Source organism: Meles meles, chromosome 1, assembly GCF_922984935.1.
Source record: "Meles meles chromosome 1, mMelMel3.1 paternal haplotype, whole genome shotgun sequence".
Classification (NCBI taxonomy): Eukaryota; Metazoa; Chordata; class Mammalia; order Carnivora; family Mustelidae; genus Meles; species Meles meles.
The window spans coordinates 172,753,148-172,774,540 of NC_060066.1; the positions used below are offsets into that span (position 1 = coordinate 172,753,148).

Genomic DNA, 21,393 nt, shown 5'->3' on the forward strand with positions numbered 1-21,393 from the left:
GCTTAGCCTGTGTGAGGAAAGCACATTAAAGATCGTGAAAACAGATAACATTTTTCAATGACGGGTTTCTAGAATCTCAGTGTTGGAAAGAACATTAGGTATCACTTCTTCCAGCCTCTCCTTCTAGATCAGAACTCCTCTCATCAGTGAGCATTCTGGAAAGAGTGTTTGAACCGTGTGCATGCCCCTGGAAGACAGGCAACTCACTGCCTATTGAGGGAATCATTCCATTTTTCAGCAGATCTTTAGTCTGCGGAATATGTCCTGCTATTGAGTTGAGATGTTCTTTTCTGGGGCACCTGGGCGGCTCAGCCAGTTAAGCATCTGCCTTCAGCTCAGGTCATGATCCCGGGGTCCAGGGATCGAGTCCCATATCAGGCTCCCTGCTCAGCCGGAGTCTGCTTCTCCCTCTGCCTCTCTCTACCTTGCCCCCTGACCAATCGTGCTCTCTCTTGCTGTCTCTTGTCTGTCTCTCTCAGATAAACAAAATCTTTAGAAAGAAAAAGGAAGGAAGGAAGGAAGGAAAAAAACTTTTATTACTACTGCCACTATCAAGTTCATCTTCAGGGCCACAAGGAACATACCCTAATAAGGAAGGTGAACTTGAACAACTCACTTTGGTCTGGCTACTCTGCCAGTGGGCGGGCTGAGCTGTGACCCAGCCCTCAGCTGCTGGCCCCCATCTGAGAGCCTGCACAGAGTAGGTGCTGGCAGCTGAAAGCTGAGCAGAACTGGGCTCCTCCTCATCCCTAATCAGGCCCCAAGGGAGCACCCTGTGCGGATGGTGGTGGCTAGATGCCAAATGAAGTGAAATATCTCCTTTTCTCAGGCTGTTAACTTTTTTTTCTTGTTTAAGGAAGGGGAGGATAATGACATTTAGCACTTTACAACTCAGCAGTAAAATGAGCAGATGGAAACAGATCCCCAGCATTGCGGGCGTGCTTCCAGGGAGAAACCCTCCCCACTCTAGCTGGGGTTGGGCTCCGTGGGGCCAGTTCAGCGGCAAGGCTTGCTGATGGACCAAGCGTGTACTCTAACAGCCAGTCCTTCCTGCCCCAGCTTCTCCCTACTCCAGGCTGCACATGGGTGAGCCATGGCAGGCTCACTCTGTTCTCCCATCTCTCCAGTGTTGCGAGGAGGAGGAGGGGGGGGGACAGAGGTGAGCAAAAACTCCTCTGGAGAGGTGGAAGTGCTCCACCTGGCCTCTAGGTGGCCACAGAAGAACAATTTGACCGAGCAGGGGAAGTTCCACCTGCCAGGTCAAAGAAAGTCATTGTCATCATCGCCATCGAAACGACTTAATGAGAACTTGTCATGGGCCATTCTGGCACACATCTCACACATCTCGCCCCATTTAATCCTCACAAGACCATTAGCTGTGTATCAGCACTGTCTCCATTTTAGAGATGAGGAAACTGAGGCTCCGGGAGGCGAGATGACTTTCCGGAGGTCCCTCCACACTCCTTGGAATGTAGGAAGGGTGAAGAGTACTAACAAATGTCTCTTTAACTATTTGGGGTCTAGATTACTCTCTCCTCTATCACATATGTTGTTCTATAAACTGAACACTTAAAAAATCTGAACGTGTTTTTCATGTTTGTGTTTCCAAAAATAGTCAATAGCATTGTGATGGGGCTTGTTCTATTTTGGTGTGTAAATTGTGTCATTAAACTGCAGCTCCTCTGTGAGTTTTATTTGTCATCCAGGAAGTAAAAGAAACAAACAGAACCACCCCTACTGTGGTGGAGATCTATTGTTTCGTCTGCCCAGTGCCCTGCCCTGCTGGGGACCTCTCTCCTCCCCTTCCTGGGCTCCTAAGGGGTCCTCCCCCACACAGAGAGGTGCAGAGGGCTGCCAATCATCATATCCCGCCCTCCCCCCAAGTTGGGCCGATCAGAGTCCTTCCCACGGAGTTTTCCATCTGGGTGCAATGGGACAGAAGACACTCTCTGTCTGCTGGAACAGCTATTAGCAAGTGTCCCCGTTAGGATTAGGCTTAGCCATGGTCATCAAAGACGTGAAAGTGGTATCCTTTTACCAGCTGGCGTGGATTTATTTTGCAAGGCCAGCTCGAGCAACACGGCAGTGCCTGCCCATGTTCCCTGCTCCCCTCACCCACTAGGTACCCACCCACTAAGACCATCCGACAGCATGCACCCGCCACTCTCCACCCGGCTAGAAGCTCGGGGCTAAAAGCCTCAGGGAGAAAGCTTGACTTTCTGTTGGGGTGGGAGGACAGGATAAATCTGAAGCATATTCCGCAGTCTCCCTGTGGTCCTGTTGGGACTGATGCCCCACTGCCCACAGCAGGAAACTGCTAGTCTGTTGCCATACCCTGGATTCACATCCGGTGCCCTCTGCTCTCACTCCCTGCCTCCCACCAGTGCTTCCTGGGATCACCTCCCAAATAATCTATTTGACCTAGCATCCTTGCCTCGAGTCATCTTCCGGGGGAGTCCGGCTTTAGACACCTTCAAAGTCCTCCCTCGTGCCAAGAGGAAGACTTTACCACCGCAATATTCCCAGGGCACTTTCTTCACACCTCTGCTGCAGCACATCATGGCCCATCTTGTTGTATTTATTGAGTATGAAATAGAAAGGAATGTGCACTTATTGAGTACCAGATGTGTACCAGGCACTGCACCAGATGTTTTGTGCTCCTCCATTCATTCATTTATTCACTAATTAATTCATTCGACAAATATTTCTTAAGCATTTGCAATATGTCAGGCAATTATCTAGGCCAAAGGCTTGCAAACTATGGCCCACAGGCCAGATTCAGTCAACGGCCTGTTTTTATAAATAAAGTTTTATTGGAACACTGCCATGCTCATTGTTCCCAAGTCTCTATGGCTGCTTTCATGTTATAACAACAGAGCTGAGTAGTTGTGACAGAGACCATAGGGCCTTCAAAGCATAAAATATTTACTGCCTGGGCCTTTACAGAAAATGTTTGGTGCCCATTGGTCTAGGCAAATAAAAAAACTAGGTAAGGCATTTACTGTGTAAAATGGTGATCAATGCTGTGAAAGAAAAGCAGGGAGAAAGAGAGGGGGCAGGGGTGGGGATTGCGATGTAAATGAGGGTGTCAGAACACCCTGGCTGTGAGGCTGTGAGGGTGACATTGGACCAAAGACCTGGAGGAGGGGGAGGAGGGAGCTGCATGGACGTGGAGGGAAAGCGCTGCTAGCTGGAGGAGCTCACAGCAGCTTCGAGGGCCACACTGAGCTATTAACAATAGCTAATCCCACACTGAGTGCTGTGTAGGATACACAGCACTTGCAGCACTTCACATACATAATCTCATTTAATTACGTAAAAGTCATCATCTCATTACACATTTAATCTTGCAAAAGAATGATCTGAATATATTTCTTTTTTTAAGATTTTATTTATTTGAGAGAGAGGGAGAGTGTGAGTGTCAGTAGGGAGTGGAGGCGGTGTTTCGGGGGGAGGCAGAGGGAGAAGCAGGCTCCCAGCTGAGCAGGGAGCCCAACGTGGGGTTCAGGGCTCAATTCCAGGACCCTGGGGCCATGACCTGAGCCGAAGGCAGATACTCAACGGACTGAGCCACCCCAGCGCCCCTGAATATATTTTTGTTACTAGTGTTCATATGGGACTTTCAGCTTACAAAGTTGTTTTGTAATGTTGTTAGCTTGCTTTTCACAACATTTCAAAGTGTTTACTGACCCCATTGTATTATACTCAAAGACCAGAAAGGTCAAGTCCTTTGATCCAGATCACACAGCCAGTAAGTTCCAGAACTGGAAAACAAACGTGCGTCTTTAGATCCAGACGCCGTCTCCCTCGCTCTGAGCCAGCGGCTTCAGAAGGCACAAATTCCAACTCATCCCACTCACCCCTAACCCAAACAGTGCACCAAAGAGAAGGGGGGGGGTGCTGTTGGAAGGAACTCAGTTCCCTCACCCTCCCAGATGACAGTGACCAGAGAGCCTGCTAGAATCACAGCCACACTCACAGACATGTGATGGTTCACGCTGTCCCAGGACAACTACACTGTGCCACAGTCTTGAGGCCGTGTGCCCGTGCTCTGCGGAGCTCACTGCAAGCAGGTACTCGAGAGGGACTTACTGGGTGACAGATTAACAATTGCTGGGATTTTGTTTTGTTGCATGTTTAACAAGGCATTTCTATGAATTGAGGGAATTATTTAGAAAGACATTAATTTGGCAAATAGGTATCGAGAGTTACTGTGTGCAGGAAAGAGCAAAACCTTTCAACATAGTAAGCAGGTTTACTGCAGCAGGGCTAGAAATGGACATGACATGTCCCTCCACCCCTTGGAAGCTCACGGGCTAGTTGCGGGTGTGTGGAGGGAAGAGATGCATTTTTTGTATGTGCTACTGACCTAGTGTGTGTCTGGCACTGTGCCAGCGAGGGCACCTTCCTCGTCAATAATAAGAAAAATAATAGCAAGCCCTCCTAAACCCTGACTCTGCACCGGACACTGGGCTGAGTCCTTAACATCTTCATCAGACTTCCAGGGAAAGCTGTCACTGCTCTTTGAAGACTGTGGCATGTGAGCCTCAGGAAGGTTGAGTATCCTCCACAGGTACATGTTAAAAAGGCAGCAAAGTGAGGATTGGAACTCAGGTCTGTTTGCCCCACTGCGTGTGCACACTCAGCAGTAACCCCAGAGAGGGAACAGACACAATTTTGAGGGGTCTCAAGAGAGGGAGAGTCCCGGCCAGTGGGGCCTTCAAGGAAACGTCCCTAATGTTAGGTTACGTCCCTAACATCACATCCCTTGAGCCAGGCCCTGAAGAGCAGGTGTGCAGACAGAGGGGCCCCAGCCGAACAGAAACAGTCTGTTTGGGTGATCGCTCCTACAAATCTGGGTAGGAGTCGAGGCATGTCTGATACAAGTAAGTTGACAAGGAGGCTGTGAGTGTGGAAATCAGGGTTTACGCCAAACAGACCTGGAAATGATCCTTTCTCCCCCTTTTACTAGTTGTGTTGAACGTGGACAAGCTAACCAATCTTTCCAAGCCTTGGTTGCCTCATCTGTGACATGGACATAACAGTGGTACTTACACGTCTGGGTCTGTCATGAGATTTAATCCGACGGTGTAAAGCATTTAATATTGCCCCTGGCTCAGAGCAAATGGTGCATAAATGTGAACAATGATGATTGGTAGTCACACTCTTCAATTCTGAGGATTCTGGATAAAAAAGGGGTCCACTAGAGCACCTGGGTGGTTCAGTGGGTTAAGCATCCAACTCCTGATTTCAGCTCAGGTCATGATCTCAGGGTTGTGAGATCAAGCCTCACATCAGGCTTCACACTCAGTGAGGAGTCTGCTTGAGATTTTCTCTCTCCCTCTCCCTCTGCCCCCCCCCCCACTTGCCTGCACACTCTCTCTCTTTTAAAATAAATAAAATCTTTTTTTAAAAGGGGGGGGCTACCTTCCCAGCCTCCTTCTGGTCTCCTCTAATGACCCTAGACTTGGGCACGAAACAAGTGAAGGAGTGATACACTCTGGGCCCAAGAAGAAGAGGCCGCTGGAAAAAAAAGGGATCAGTGTGGTACGCGGTGGCAGGAGTAGGGAGTCTGAAGGAAATGGGCAGCAGCAGAATGGTGGTTCTCTCTTTATAATAGGTGAGGGGAGCTGCAGGGTCTTCTGAATTGGAATGGATTGAAGGATGAGCCAGACGCTTTCCATGACATCTCCCATTGAACCTTCACAATGGCCCTATGTGTGCCTCATGATTCCTGTGTTACTAATGAAGAACCAAGGAAGCAGGAGACCCCAAGTCACATCCCTAGAAGTGGCTGGCAGGATTCCTAGTCAAGGCTGCCCTTCCCCCTACCATCCAGTCTGTCTGGGCTAACACACTGGGCTAACACGCTGGGGGTGGGCTCAGGAGTCCACCCGGTTGTGTGTCCCAGGGCCCTGGAGTCTGTCCCCTCTTCTCCCACCTCTGCCCGGGTCTGGGCCATTGTAGGAGTCACCCATCCCGCCTCTCTCACCATCCTCTTCGTCCCATCGGAGTTCACACCTCACTCAGGCAAAGAAACATGGCGGCCCATGTCCTTCCCTGGTGTAAAACCCTTCCATTTCAGCCTTCTTCCTTGCAGCTAGTAGTCGCCTGCTTTCCCTCTGACTACATTGTCTTTCTATCTCCCCTGTCATCCCGGGAAGCTCCTAGTTATCTTTTAAGGTCCATTTTTATGTCCCCTCCTCCAAGAAGCCCTCCCTGATTCCATTCTCTCTCTCCCCCATGTAGTACAGCTCTTGTTCTCCTCTCTTCACAACTTCTTACCACGGGATTCTGGGACCATCACTTTGAGAGGCAAACTCTCCAGGAGATTATAAGCAACTTGAGGTCAGGAAGTTCACCATGAACTCTGACTTCACTTGTTCATTCAACATGTACTTAGAGGCACTCTGTGCCAGGCCATGGGCTCTGGATGAGGGAATGATTTAGTGTGTCCTTGGAGGGGGTTTGCCTGAGGAAGAAACTATCTATCTATCTATCTATCTATCTATCTATCTATCTATCTATCTATCATCTATTCATTCATTCATTCATACATTAAAACAACAATCAAAAAACAAAATGCTTTGCTAAACCCCAATCAGGCCAGGCCCTCTGGTCAAGATTAAGGATACAGAAAAGAGCAAAACCTGTACCTACCGCCAGGGAGCTCCCAGTCTGACCAAGAACCGGTGGAAGCAAACTACTAAGTGTGCGGTGTGTCCCCAGGGCTGTGGGGCACCAAGGCCAGGTGTGGCACGTGGCGTCCTTTTGCTTTGTTTTTGTTTTTAATGACACTGAATGAATGAATGGATTTTTTCTGTGTTTTTTTTTTCTCTGTTTTACAGGTTGTGGGGTTCTAATCACGAATGAACTCTATGAATCAAATACCTAATAGATAACTGATCAAGTAATTGATTGAAATGTCACATCAGAAGTTGCTGTGGCAAAAGGGCTAGATTCTGGGTCTCCACCACCCCTGGACTTTCTCAGTGGGGAGCAAATCTACTCTGACCACGGCTGGCTCCAGGCTACAAAACCTCCTGCAAAGGCACGGTAAAATGCAGCAGTTCTCGGCCTGCCTCCCAAGGGGGTCGTAAGCATTAATTAGTTACCATTGGTAAAGTGCTCTGAAGATGTGGGGGTGTATAAACACCGCAAGTCATTAGGCCTCTCCACACCACTATGCTCTACAGCCTGGGAACTGCTAATTGAGAAATAATTAACACCTCAGGGTGCAGAGGATGGATGCCTGGCACTTCCAGGATTGGGAGGGATGTAATAACGTGCATGGGAGCAGGGAGAAACAAGGTTGCCCTGTGGGTCCTGATACTGAAGATTATACACCTCCTGCCCCCGGAGAGGAGGCATGGGGAGTCTTGTCTCAGTAAAACCTTTAGGATTGCACTCTTTAGGGAAAATCTGGACCGCAATGCTGAGCTGCAGAGGCCAAGTGACATTCTTAGAGTAAAAAAGCTCAAGTCCAGCCCAGCTGTGCCTGGCCTCCTAGCTGGGGGGAGGCAAATGCCTGTCGTGGGGTCTACCCAAGCTGTATTTTCTTCCACTCTAGGACCAGGGTGATGACACCTGTCAACACTGCCCCCTACAACCCAGTGCCCCACCAGGCCATCCAGTGCCTTTCGTGTAGACCCACTGAACTAGCCCAGATTGCACTTTAGATCATCTGGGGGACCGCTGACACTAAGGCCCGCCCCAGACTGATATCCAGCATCTCAGAGCAAGGGGACTGAGGCACAGGGTGGGTCAGTGCAGCTCAGGTTGAGAAGCACTACTTTGGCTTGTCAAGCACTTTGTGAGGAGCAGTGGGAGATAAAGATGTAAACCCTCTGACACCCCATGATTCCCTCATACCAGCTCATTTCCCGATTCCCTGTCCAAGTGTCCTGGTCCCTCAGCCTGGCCATTCCACTCCATTCCCACCACCATTCTTGTCCGGGGAAACTCGACTCATCCTTCAGGCTCAGCTTAAAGATCACCTCCTCAGTGAAGTCCTCCTTCCCTACCCTCCCACAGACCCTATTACACTGATCATATGATGTTGCTCCTGGCAGATCTCGGGGTCTGAGAGCTTTTTGGGGCCGGGGTCTTGTATTGGGTCTGTTACATTTTAGGCAGTCAATAGACTACAGCAGTTCTTAGTTAACTGAAGTTACATGATATAGGCTCCCTCTTCAGGACATGTGTGCTTGTTCCCTGTGTCTAGAACATTCTTCCCCCAGATAGCTGCAAGGCTCTCTCTCACCTAAAGGTCTTTGCCAAAACGTCACTTTTTAGATGAGGCTTTCCCTGATTATCCTTAATTGCAACCACTCTACCTCCAACCCATTCCTTTTTCATAGTTAATTTTTTTCTCTATGGATGCATACTGATGGATTCTGTCTTTTTTCAAAACTTTGGTATTTTGTTTACCATGGATTATTTTCTTTTTTTAAAGATTTTATTTATTTATTTGACAGACAGAAATAACAAGCAGGCAGAGAGGCAGGCAGAGAGAGAGGAGGAAGCAGGCTCCCTGCAGAGCAGAGAGCCCAATGTGGGGCTCGATTCCAGGACCCTGAGACCGAAGGCAGAGGCCTCAACCCACTGAGCCACCCAGGCGCCCCTACCACAGATTATTTTCTTACAGTAAACTTAATTAATTGCATAAAAATACTACTTATTTTGGTTACCGAGTTCCTGTTCCCCTCCTAAATTTCACTATATTGATTTATTGACTCTTTTCCCTAGAATAAAAGTCACCTTGAATGCAGGGAATGATTTATTGACTCTTTTCCCTAGAATAAAAGCCACCTTGAATGCAGGGAATTTTGTTTGTTTTGTTCACTATTCCCAATTTCTCCAAGTGGTTGGTACATGGTAGCTGCTCGAAAAAAAATTTTTTTTTTAATTTTTAATTTATTTCTTATTTTTTTAGAAAAAAATATTTTTTGAATGAAAGTTTGATTTAATGTCTTGAAAACTGTCTTGGGCTTTGTAATGAAGGTACTTTTATCTGCTTAAAAATTTTTAATGTATTTAAATTGAAAACCTGTAAAATCCTAGGGCAGATTCCGAACGGAAAGGCCCTACTGTTGCCTTGGTTACACCGCCGCCAGCCTTTCCATTCCGAGAGTGGAGAGGCCCCCCGCCGCGGGAGGCAACGCCAGGCTTTTATCATAGAGTTACACCTCCCTAAATCCTAGAGGGCACTTCCGGAACAATAATTTGCTCTTCGCTGTCCAAGCCAATCTATGGTCGTGAAGGAGAGCGGAGTTCTTTCTCCTTAGCTAAACTTCCGGAAAACCTCTCACAGGCTTCCGGAGTCGGGTGGGGCTAGTCTCCGTGAGAACGGCTTTGTGATTGGCAAGAAAGGCAGGAGGCGGGGCTTGGGGGCGATCAATGCCCCTTAGCGCAGGCGCGTTGGGCCGGCGTGGCAGGCGCGCGGACGGCGTTGACTGGCACTTTGGTTGGTGAGCGTGGGTGACAGCGAGGGTTGGGCGGAGGTGGCGGGGGAAAGAGAGGACTTGGGCTTGGTGTCCGTTTTAGCCGCGGAGACCTAGGACCTTTGTAGCTGTGCTTGCACGTGCGTCCCTCCTTGTTTTGGGGCGGGGTCGCAGACTCCTGAACTCTGGGATAGTGTGTTTCGTCTGTTGTAACATGAGCGCAGACCTTTCTCCCCTAGGGACCTCGGGTCTCCTGAGCGTCACGGTGTTCCCGGAAGTGCCAGCCCTGGAGAGACCCTCTGGGACCGCCTGGTGGCCCGGCCAACCTTCCCATTTTATGTATGGGGAAACTGAGGCCTGGAGACTGAAGTCACTTTACCAGGGTCACGTAGCCAGTGAAGGCTGAGCCTGTTCGTAGAACCAGGTCTGGAGTCCCATTGCTTTGATGCAACATGGTCCCAGACGGAAACGGTGAAACTTGGAGGCGAGGACCTAGCCTTACAGGTGTGCCCCTGTGCTCACCTGCAGTGTCGCTGGTCAGGTGACCTCACATCCTTGAGCTTACCTCGTCTGTGAGTTGGGCGTGATAGCAAACACTGTAGCGCTCACTATATACCGGGCACTGTTGGAAGTGCTTTACGCACAGCTTTCCTGATTGGGTTGCAGGGCCATTGTGAGTTAACCTTAAAAGAGGCCTGTGCCCCAAGGACCTGAGTAGCTGCTCTGTTAAAATATGTTGAATGAATGAATTACTCAGACGCTCTTTGCCAGAGTTTGAGGTGCAGGACAAGTTAATTCCTATACTGCTTTCGAGGTATTGTTTGTAGATAACCTTGAAAATTTTGAAATCATAGTACTTATTCTCCCGCCTATGTAAGCTGAGGGATCTGAGGATGGGGACAGATTGTGGGTGAGGGCAGAGGGCTATGGCTCTTATTTAAACTATCCAGATAATTGTTGCACTGCACCCCTTTGCTTTGCTTTTCGTTCACTAATACATTTGATCTGCAAACGATAAGCCTAAATATTAGGCATTGTGCTAGGCCCTGAAATCTGACAATGTAGAGAACATCACGAACTCTTCGTTTAATGGAGGAATAGGACATGAAGCATTGCTCACTCCCAGTACCTGGCACACAGAAGTTTCTCAGAGATATTTTTGAAAATTATTCCAGAACAGTAAACAAAGAAGAAGTGTGTGCAATGGGGGCCCAGAGAAGGAAGTGATTCTCTCCTTTTGGAGGGGTTGGAGACACTTCTTGCAATAAGGAGCTTGAATGTTGCTGTTGCTGGGGTGAAGCTGGCCTCTTCCAGGAATGATGAGCAGTTTGGGACATGTTAGGGGAGTGATGGGATAAAAAGCTGGAAGAGGTGTGTTAGGATCAAAATATGAAGAGGCTTTCTATAGAAGTACCATCTCGGGAAAATTATGATGGGGAGCCATTGATGGGTTATAAGCAGGGGAGTGATTGGATCAACTGTCTTTTTAGCTGTAATCTGGAGACAGGACAGACAGGGTTCAAGAGTCATTCAGTCCAGTCATTGATGGACATTTATTGAGTATCCCCTGTGGGCAGGCACCATGTGTAATGCTACAGATGCAACTTGGAATAATACAGACACAGTTACTGCTCATGTGGAGTTTATAATGCTTTTCCCAGTGTGGTCCCTAGACCAACAGTATCAGCATCACCTGGAAACTTGTTAGAACTACAGTTTCCCTGCCCATTCCCCAGGCCTACTGAATCAGAAACTCTGGGCCTGAAGCCCCCAAATCAGTGTTTTAATAAGACATCCAGGTGATTCTGATGCTCACTTAAGTTTCACAACCACTGGGCTACTGCATTGGACCAAGCATTTTTGAGGAGCTAACCCAGAATAGAGGCAGTAAACCAGAAAGGAGAGGGTAGACTTGAGAGGAAGGTCAAACGGAGACAGACCTGTCTGCTTTAGGAGGAGTCAAGGGGGAAAGAGTTTGTGGTGTGGGCCACTGGCCTGAGGTGGGACCTGAAATAAGTGAGGAGGTCAGATGTGAACCAAGTGTACTTACCTCCGGGGCCCACACTTTTTCAGTCAGTCACATTAGGGCTCTGTGGTAGTGCATCCCAACCTGTCTCAGGCCACAGGCCATGTAGGAGATGGTAATATTTGTACCACGCATGGGGGAAACGGATGAGGCTGCCTGAGGTGGCAGGGGACCAGCTGGAAGACTTGAGGCCCCTGGGAGCTGGAGGGGGCCGCGCAAGGGTTTCAGGCTCCAGAGCTGAGAGGATAACCAGTTGTCCGCATACGGCAGGGCAGCTCTTTGTAATGGGAGATGCTGAAAGGTAGAGGCTCTCACTGAACTTGGCAGTGTAAATCAGGAACCTTAAAAGAGTTCATATGTGTTGACCAGTAATTCCACTCCTGAGAATCTCTCTCAAATGTACCACAAACAAAAGCCTTCTGTTCACTGTAGATTGAATGTAACAGAGAAAATGACAACTCTCTATAGTAGAATCATTTCTGATATGCTTAACGAAATGCTGTATTGCCATCAGGAATGTGTTTTGTGAAATCCTAGAGAAACACATGTGCTCATTCAGCAGACAGTGTCTAGTAAAACCCTGCTCCGTGCCGAGTGGCAAGCACACTATATAGGATCCTTGGCTGCACAGAGCTGCATGCCCAGGAGAGCACAGGCCGCGTGCTACCTGAGCAGTCAGTCTGAGAGCGATGGGTGACCAGTAGGGGCTGCTGTGGCAGAAGCTGGCCTTCTGGGCAGGGGTGTGCGACAAGGAAGGCATCCTAGAGGACAGGATGGGGATCTCGAGGCCGGGAGGATAAGCGGTATTGGTATGCAAGGGGCACAGGGTGTTTAAGAGTGAGCGTGGCACAGCTGGAACAGGGAAAGGGCTATTGATAAAGCCAGCAGTAAGCTCGCATGTGCGCTGGAAGGGTCAGAAGCTGAGACCTGATTCTGAGGGCAGCAGGAAGTCGTTGTACTAGACTTTAGGAAAGCACTGTTACCGTCCATGAGGGATGCGTCCCTTGTGGCTGCAGCATGGAGAATGCATTGGAGGAAGGCGGGATGGAAGCCAGGGGGAGGCTGTTGCAGTGGCTCACGGGGGAAGATGGCAGTGGCCTGGATGGAGGCTGTGGAGGTGGGGAGGAGGGACAGATTGAACAGCAAGTGAAGAGGCAGGAATGATGGGGCCAAGAGGGCTGCTGCGTGTGGGCCATGAGGAGCCAGAGTGGATGGACCCAGGCTTCTGGTTTGGGCAAAGGGTGGCTTTTGGTGCCATGGAGAGTGATAGGCTGCACTGGTGGGAGTGGGTTTGGGGGGAAGATGCTGAGCTCCTTCCTGGTGCTGCATTTAGAATATCTGTGCAGTGTATTCTCTCGGGAGACAGTTGGCTAGGTAGGTCTGAAGCTTGAGAGACACGTAGGGAGTGCAGATGTTGACTCCGAGTCATGAGCGTGAGGCCTGACGGGGAATGCTAGGAGGAGGGAAGGAGGCACAAGACACTTAAGGAGGAAACGGGCTGGGGGTGTGGGCAGAAGAGACAAGGACTCGTCAGCAGCAGTTATGACCAGGCTGAGGGACTGGAGTTGATTTCCTTTTCTTTTTTATTTGTTTCTGGTTTTTTCCCCAGTTTTCTATAGTAACAATAGCATGGATTGTACTCATAGAATGTGCCAGATACTATTCTATTAACTTTGTGTAACTCTTCTAAGTCCCCACAATAAGTCCCCACCTGCAAGGTGGGTCTTGTTGTATTACCATTCAACAGATGAGGAAACTGAGCACAGAGGGGTTAGGTCACACGTCCTGAGCTACACAGGGTGCAGTCAGCAAGAAGCACGCCAGGAACCCAGGCTGCCTGATTCCAGAGCCCGTGTGATCCCCTGCTGTGGTGTCCCTCCACAGTATGCTGTTAAATTTTTATAAATGTGAGAATATTGATTTTTTTTTTTTAAACAAGAAGTAGGACCTGAATCTGCTAGAAAATTAGAAATGAAAGGGTTTGCATCTGCAAAGTCGGTGGCTGTCTCAGAAGTGTGTTGGAGACCAGAACCAGCTGGCTGCGTCTCGTCTGGGTGTCAGGACATGGTTAACACTTGTCTCTGCATGGCTCATTTCTCTCCAGGCACAAGTACTTCTCTGGGCCGGGTGTCATGAAAGGGCTGCTGTCAAGATGCAGAGCACTGCCCGTCCTGGCCACCTGCAGCCACCAGCTCTCTGAGTGTGGTCCTCACAGGTTTTACCACCCTGACCCCGAGAGAGGGAAGCGCTTGGTGCTGTCTCGCATGTTCCAGCCCCAGAACCTTCGGGAAGACCAGGTGTTGTCTCTTGAGGGCAGGTCTGGCGACCTGACGTGTAAGAGCCAGCGGCTGATGCTGCAGGTGGGCCTGATCCACCCAGCAGGCCCTGGCAGTTACCACCTCCTGCCGTATACCGTGCGCGCCCTGGAGAAGCTCGAGCGGCTGATAGACCAGGAGATGCAGGCCATCGGGGGGCAGAAGGTCAACATGCCGAGCCTCAGCCCAGCGGAGCTCTGGCGAGCCACCAGCCGCTGGGACCTCATGGGCAAGGAGCTGCTAAGACTCAGAGACAGACACGGCAAGGAATACTGCTTAGGACCCACTCATGAGGAAGCCGTCACCGCCCTGGTCGCCTCCCAGAAGACAGTGTCCTACAAGCAGCTCCCGTTCCTACTGTACCAGGTGACAAGGAAGTTTCGGGACGAGCCCAGGCCCCGCTTCGGTCTTCTCCGCGGCCGGGAGTTTTACATGAAGGACATGTACAGCTTCGACTCCTCCCCAGAGGCCGCCCGGCACACCTATGGCCTAGTGGGCGAGGCCTATGGCAGCCTGTTCCGTAGGCTGGGGCTGCAGTGCGTCAGGGTGCAGGCGGACGTGGGCAGCATCGGGGGCACTGCGTCTCACGAGTTCCAGCTGCCGGCCGACATCGGGGAGGACCGGTTTGCCGTCTGTCCCGGCTGCGGTTTCGCGGCCAACATGGAGACGCTGCGCATGTCGCAGACTGACTGCCCGGCCTGCCGGGGCCCGCTGACTGAGGCCAGAGGCATCGAGGTGGGGCACACGTTTCACCTGGGCACCAGGTACTCCTCCATTTTCAACGCCCAGTTCACCGACGCCCAGGGCAAGCCGTGCCTGGCCGAGATGGGCTGCTACGGCCTGGGCGTGACGCGGATCCTGGCCGCCGCCATCGAAGTGCTGTCCACAGAGGACTGCGTTCGCTGGCCGGAGCTCCTGGCACCCTACCAGGTGTGCCTCATTCCCCCAAAGAAGGGCAGTAAGGAGGAGGCGGCCGCCGAGCTCACGGGTCACCTGTACGACCGTATCATGGAGACGCTGCCGCAGCTCCGCGGAGAAGTCCTGCTTGACGATAGGACCCATCGGACCATTGGAAACAGACTGAAAGATGCCAACAAGTTTGGCTACCCCTTTGTGATCATCGCAGGCAAGAGGGCCCTGGAGAACCCAGCACATTTTGAAGTTTGGAGCCAGAACACCGGTGAGGTGGTCTTCCTCACCAGAGAGGGTGTCACAGAATTTCTGAGCCAAGTGCGGGTTGTCTGAAAGCCCCAGCCACCCCCACCCCTTCCTGCAGCCTCCGTGTTCACTCTCTTCACTCTCGGGCTGCCTTTTCCTACACTCCCTGCCAGGGCGGGTCGCTCCAGAAATGAGACAGCTCATGGAAGGAGGGAGCGTGCTAGGGAAGCTGTGAATCACTTCCCTTCCCTTCTCTTGGCCAAGTTTCCCATGCAGAGGGTGAGGGTGGCCAGCGGCCAAGCCCCTCCCAGCTCCGGCAGTCTGACCTCTGGCCTCTTGATGCATTTTGGTCTGAAGAGCAGGCCCATCAGCCCTCCTCCACTGGGACATGTCTCTTCCCCTGCCGGGGCCTCAGATTCCCCATCTGTGACATGAGAAAATGGAACTAGATCTGTAAAGTCCTTACAGCTGTCACCAGCGGGTTCACAAGAGGTTCACCAGGTCTCTGATCTTCCATATCTCAGCTACATGGAAAGTTGATAGAATTAGTTACTGGCCCAAAAAACCACCTCCAGAGACCTGCCCTATTGAGGCGGCATAGCACAGAGATCAGGTTCTGTTGATTGAATAAAATTAGACCACTGGGATGAGCCTTGCCTGTCAATGAATGGTGGTAATGCCTGCCATTTTAACTGTGCAGTGGCTTCCTTCCTGAGACTCTTCTGTCCTTTGTTCTACTCTTTCTACACGCTGCTCAAAAACAAAAAGAAGCCTACCTTTGGTGGCTGGGAATATGTTTGAAGCCATTTCTTCTCCCATGTGTGAGGGATAGCAGGCTTCAGGTGTCACAGTGAGCTTGTCCTAGGAGCAGAGCTTGGTCCTCAAGCCACACCAGGGGGCATATATCAAGGTCTCTGCCTGAATTCTCTGGGAAACTAGGATCAGACTTGAGCCATCCCAGCTTACTGCACTTCTTGTCTTAGCCAGTTATCCCACCTGCCGGACAGCTTCCCAGCAGTGTATTACTGGTACTGCTGTTACTGCTCGACTAATCCACGCCCAAGCACACACCCTCAGGTTTCCTTGTTAATGTACATGCCAAGTGCTGACGGCCCCCAGGCCTACCAGTGGTGTTCTGGGCTGGCATTTGGGCCAGGAGATGTGCATTCTGCGAGCAAACCTAGAAAGGCTGAATTATAAATCAGGGACCTTCCCCTCGGCTGCACTTCAGTCCCACCCAGTTCGGGTTAGGGTCTGGGTGTGGCGTGGGCGTTGTGCATCTTAAAGCTCCGTAGATGATTCTGAAGCGCATGCGCGCAGATTCCCGGTTCCCAGCGTCCTTCCAGGCCCGGGCCGGCCCTGAGCGGCTTTGTAGCTGAGTGTTTTGAGTCATTTGCTCTGTACATTATCGGACTGATGGGAGCTCTCTGCTTTTAATGGTCTGCTCATTTATTTGTTCAGGACCTGCCTCATACCACTGTGCTGTGAGGCACTGTCGTGTATCATTTTAATACTCTAAACTGTGCAAGGTGGGTGCTGTTCTTTTACGGAAGAGGAACCTGAAGCTCCGTTCAGCACCTTACTAGGGGGTGCACAGCTCCGAAGTATCAGAGCCAACATCCAAAGACTGAGCAATACTGATGCCATTCCCATTACAACTATATGGCCTCCACCGAGACAAAAGTGCTTTCAGTAAATAAAACTGAATTATTTATGTCTATCTAATCAAGTTAGCCTCAAATAGACGAGCACTTAGATTGTGCAAATTGGCGTTTTAATATTTTTAAAAAATATTTAATTCTTACTGATGTTTGGTTGATACACGGAGTTACATTCATTTAGGTATATAACATAGTGATTCAGTAACTCTGTACTTTAAGCGATGCTCACAGTATAGCTCCCATCTGTCACCATACACTATTATAATACCATTGACTATATTCCCTGTGCTGTACCTTTTATCCCTGTGTCCTGTTCCTTCCATAACAGGAAGCCTCTACCTCCCACTCCCCCTTTTTTAATTGTAGATTTGTGCTCCATCAGCTGATTTATGGAAGCTGGAAGGCTAGCCTAATGTAAGCACTTTTAAAAATCAGATCTCAGGAATAGAGAACCAATTAACTTTAAACTCTTCATAAATGTGCAAGTTACAGAATAATTTGAAGACGATACAGAATCATGGAAGTTTAGAACAGGAGGACTTGGAGCCCCGCCTGTCCACAGATGGGAAGCAGGCCTGGAGTGGGAATTAACCTACCACACACCATCTGACTGGCAGAACACCTGATTACAGGCCAAGAGCTGTGTCCCTAAATCAGGCTACCTCTGGTTGATCTTGTTGCAAGAGACGTCTGACTAGATCGGCCTCTGAACTGCAAAAGCCTTGGACATGTGTAATAGGTACCATCCTTTATTTTCCAAGGGAGAAAAATACAGGGAGTACAGTGACTGGCCAAAGGGCAAGCTGAACAGAAATCCACGTGTCCTGATGACTAAGCCAGCGTGTATTTTAAGAAGCCGGGGCAATACGCTATGGTGGGAAGATCAGAACCTGGAAGAGACATAATCCTAGATCCACCGCCACTTGCCAGGGATATGACCTTAGACAAATTACTTGCCCTTTACGCGTCTCAGCTTCATCTGTAAGATGCGTTCATGGCAGTGCACTTCCCGGGGGGTTTCCTGCATTCACTTAAGTGAAATGCTTAACCCTGTGCACTCAGGAAACACATCCTTCACAAACCAGATGACTTAGGAAAGGCCACCATGGGGAGCTCGGGATCTGCTGGTAACGGATCTCAAGACCTGCATCTAGTTTTCTTGATGTGATGCTTTATAACCTTCCTGGGGAGGGCCACGGGCAAGAACTAAGTGACGCCTATGGAATGGCTCCATCTCCTTAGAGGAAAGACATATTCAGACCGTGTACCTTACTTGCTCTCTCCTATTTGCCAATGTTACCTCTTGCCATAAATTGATGAAATGGGAATGCTGGCAAAATAACAGGCATAGGATGTATTATCATTGCTCATTCCTTAGGGAGATCTAGAAGCAACTGGCCGGGAAATATTTAGCAGAATTAACACTTGGGGACAAAAGCTGGTGCATAACAAAACCACTGCGTAAATCAAGCCTAGAATGTAAATCAAGGACTCCATTAATATTCTGTGTTTTAATGGAAGAAACACCTGCTGGGCTATCAATAAAGGCATTTTGCAGAAATCTGTTGAAATTGTCGTTTAACTACTTGAGTGCCAGGGAACTTCACAGAGTTCCCACCATCATTTCTACACCAAGATGCCAGAATCCTTTTTAGACTGGATTACTATGCATCCAAGGGCATGTAAGCTTTTGTTTTAGAGTTAGGAAAAGTTTTATACTGTGGAAAATGGGAAATTTTTTTAGGTTGTTATTGCAAACTCAGGATATACTTGAAAAAAATCAAGATGCTGCACTTAATGACTTACATCGTAATGACCCACCTTAGACGCTGGAGTCAGACTGCCTAGGCCACTTCATAGCCACATGACCTTGTGTGAGATGCTTCCTCAGTAAAACAGGGACAATGGTGTCAGGCTCACAGCAGAGTAAGTGGCAGCTGCCCCTATACTAGGCCAATTAGCCCTTTGTATGTAGTCGGGAGGTGTGCATGGGCCAGCAGAATGGGGTGGTTATCTTTAGGGTCCCCGTTCAAGTACCACTTTGGTGCAGGGATGCTGTCCACTCCTATTAAGTCAACCCCTGAGGCTGCTAATGAGCTTCCAGGGTTAAAGCCTGGTTGCTCTTGGTGAAATAAAACTGTAGGCCAGGAGAGTGAGGATGAAGGAAAGTGAGGATGAAGGTGGCCTTTCCTTGCCATTTGCAAGGGAAGAACTTGTCACCCAGCCTCAGCCAGAAAGCTCGTGGGCTGACCAGAGCCCTACTGGCAAGGTGTCAAGTGCTGTGGGGAGTCATCTGTGGGCTCTGGCAGACTGGACTCTCTGCCCAGGCTAAGTTTGGGGATATTGCAGGACACTGAATGTCAAGACTGTACCACAGCACTGGAGTGCACAGGCAAGGGCCACTGGGTCTCACCCCAACTCTTCAAAGACAGAGACCCAGTCGTTACAGAGATCTCCTGAAGGGCTGAGGGGAGTCATGAATTCAAATCCTGGCTCTACTTTTCACTAGCTAGCTAACTTTGGACAAGTTACTTACCCTCTGTACCACTTTCCTTGTCAGTAAAATGGTACTGTAAACTACTTTCCTGCTCCCAGGCAGGGTAAGCCAGTCCACATAAAGCACCCTAGAATGCTGGCACGCCCTCAGTGCCCAGTAGATGGCCAGTGTTGTTAGTGAGCCAGGCCGCTATGCTTGCCCCCTGGAATGTGCTCCTTGCCTTTGCTTGGGGGTCCTTCCAGCCCATACTCACCACCCTTTCCCCGTCCCTCTCCCAACTTCTTGGCCCATCTCCATCATGTGTGGTGGCTTCCACCCTTAATCCACTTAGAACTCACACTCCTTCCTTTGGGCCTTCAGTAATTACTTGTGTGTACCTGCTACGTGCTGGCAGTATAGAAGTGCACAGTTCAGGGTCCCTGACTCAGTTTACAAAGAAGGGGGAGGAACCATCCAGTGAGCAATTAAAATGCAGTGTGGCAAGTATGGTAATGGTTGTCATGGGACATGTGGGACGGGGCCAGGAAGGCTTCCTGGAGAAGGCATCAGGCCTGGTTAAGGACTGGATGTTAAACAGGAAAGGGAGGAAGACCTGGGGGTGGAGGCAAGGGTACAAGTGAAAGTAAGAATGCTCCAGGCAGAGGGAGCAGTGTCCACAGCCAAGAGCATGGCAGGATTGGAGAATAAAAAATGTGTCCTATATTGAGAGCTTAGTTTGAGGCAAGCTATTCCATGGATGTCACATGGATTAATTCATACAATTCTCACAGCACCTGCATGAGGGAGGTGCTATTATGCTGTTTGTGTTGCACATAAGGAAACTGAGGCACGGGGCCTGAGGCCATCAGCTAATGTGTTACAGGGCTGGAATCGGACAGCAGATATCTTGGTTCTAGAGGTGTGCTTAGGCCTCTGCACCCTCCTGCCCCACAGCTGAATGGAATGTGTCTGGGATGGCTGGGATAAGGTTGGAGAGAGGATGCCATAGGGGCAGTTAGGGGGCAGGCCCTGAGTGCCACACCAAGAATGTTGAAGGAAGGGAGAGCCACCAAGGGCTCCAAGCAGGGGTGAGGACTTGCTTGTTGTGGCCCTATTTCTCTTTTTTGGAGCAGTTTCCAGTTCAGGGTGAGATTTCTGACATCTACTCAACAGTGACCTTGAGGGCAGAGGCCTTGGAGGCCCTGCTGTTGGTTGGTGCCAGTTGCGTTAAATATTTGTAAAGTAAATGGAATAAAAACACAGAAGAGGCAGATGCCCTCTGGAGGGAGCTACTTTGGTTCAAATTCTGGCTCTGACACTCACTAGTGGTGAGACCACGTGGCCCCATCTCCTTTATAAAATTGGGATCGTAGACCTGAGCCGCATGGCCATTGTGATGAAGTGAAAGAACCAGGGTACATGGTTTGTCCAGCACCCTAACTCTGTGGTGAGAGCCACTGTAATTTCTCTCCATTCCCTGCCTGCCCTTGTATACCTACCAGCAGTATTTCAGGGGTAGCTTAAAGGGACCTTGCCCCCCACCCACCCTAGGTCTCCAGCTGCCACCCCAAATCCACAGAGGTAACCACACAGAAGTTTGATGGTCCCACCTGTGTTCCTGACCCCTGGCCCCCAGAAAGCTACATGCCAGCCCGGTGAGGAGAATGTATCCCCAGTTCATTGGAAAGACTCTGCCTCAAATCCAGGATGTGGAGAATGCTAATGCCCAGGTCTTGCCCCTCCTTCCCTCTGGTCCTGTTTCCTCATCTATAAAATGAGGTGGCAGACGGCTGAGTCTTTGTGAGAGCTCTGACTCAGTTCTGCTCGTGTCCCAGGTAGGGGCAGGCAGTTGGAGAGGCAGCGGGCAAGGGCCAGGCCACCTGCCGCTGCTTGGGATCCCCCTGCCTGCAGGGGGGAGAGGGAGCAGTTATTAACTGGGCCAGCCGGACACTTGCTCCTAACCTCAACCAGGCTCTAGTCCTAGCCTCCGTGGCCAGCTCCTTAGTTTGTGCTCTCCCACTCCCTTAGAGACCAGAGAGGATGTCACAGGTCAGAAAAGGCAGGGCCCATGGGCCAGGGAGGCCAGAAGCCACCTTGGGGAGGGTGCAAGGCAGGCACATGGCTTTGAGCCCAGGAATATTGTTGCTGATGCTTGTGTGTGTGCAGATGCGTCCTTGGAACAGAACTCTGGTTTGTTTTTTTCATTCATTCATCCATCCACTCATCAGCACACACACAGCTCCCTCTGTGTCACACTGACTGTGTGTCAGGACTAGACACTAAGACAAATCCCCATCTGGCCTCTGCCAACTGA

At 50.0% G+C, this 21,393-nt stretch overlaps 1 protein-coding gene across 2 annotated transcripts; it reads left to right on the forward strand.

The window, feature by feature from the left end:
* Nucleotides 1-9,416: 9,416 nt before the first annotated feature.
* On the forward strand, nt 9,417-15,741 carry PARS2 (prolyl-tRNA synthetase 2, mitochondrial). Of its 2 annotated transcripts, none has more exons than XM_046007854.1 (2): nt 9,417-9,470; nt 13,574-15,741. In XM_046007854.1, the coding sequence occupies exon 2, from the start codon at nt 13,602-13,604 to the stop codon at nt 15,027-15,029; it is 1,428 nt and encodes a 475-aa protein (XP_045863810.1). In that variant the 5' UTR covers nt 9,417-9,470; nt 13,574-13,601; the 3' UTR covers nt 15,030-15,741. The 2 variants fall into 2 exon arrangements, with proteins under 2 accessions (XP_045863810.1, XP_045863814.1); XM_046007858.1 differs by having other exon boundaries at nt 9,457-9,466.
* Nucleotides 15,742-21,393: the final 5,652 nt, after the last annotated feature.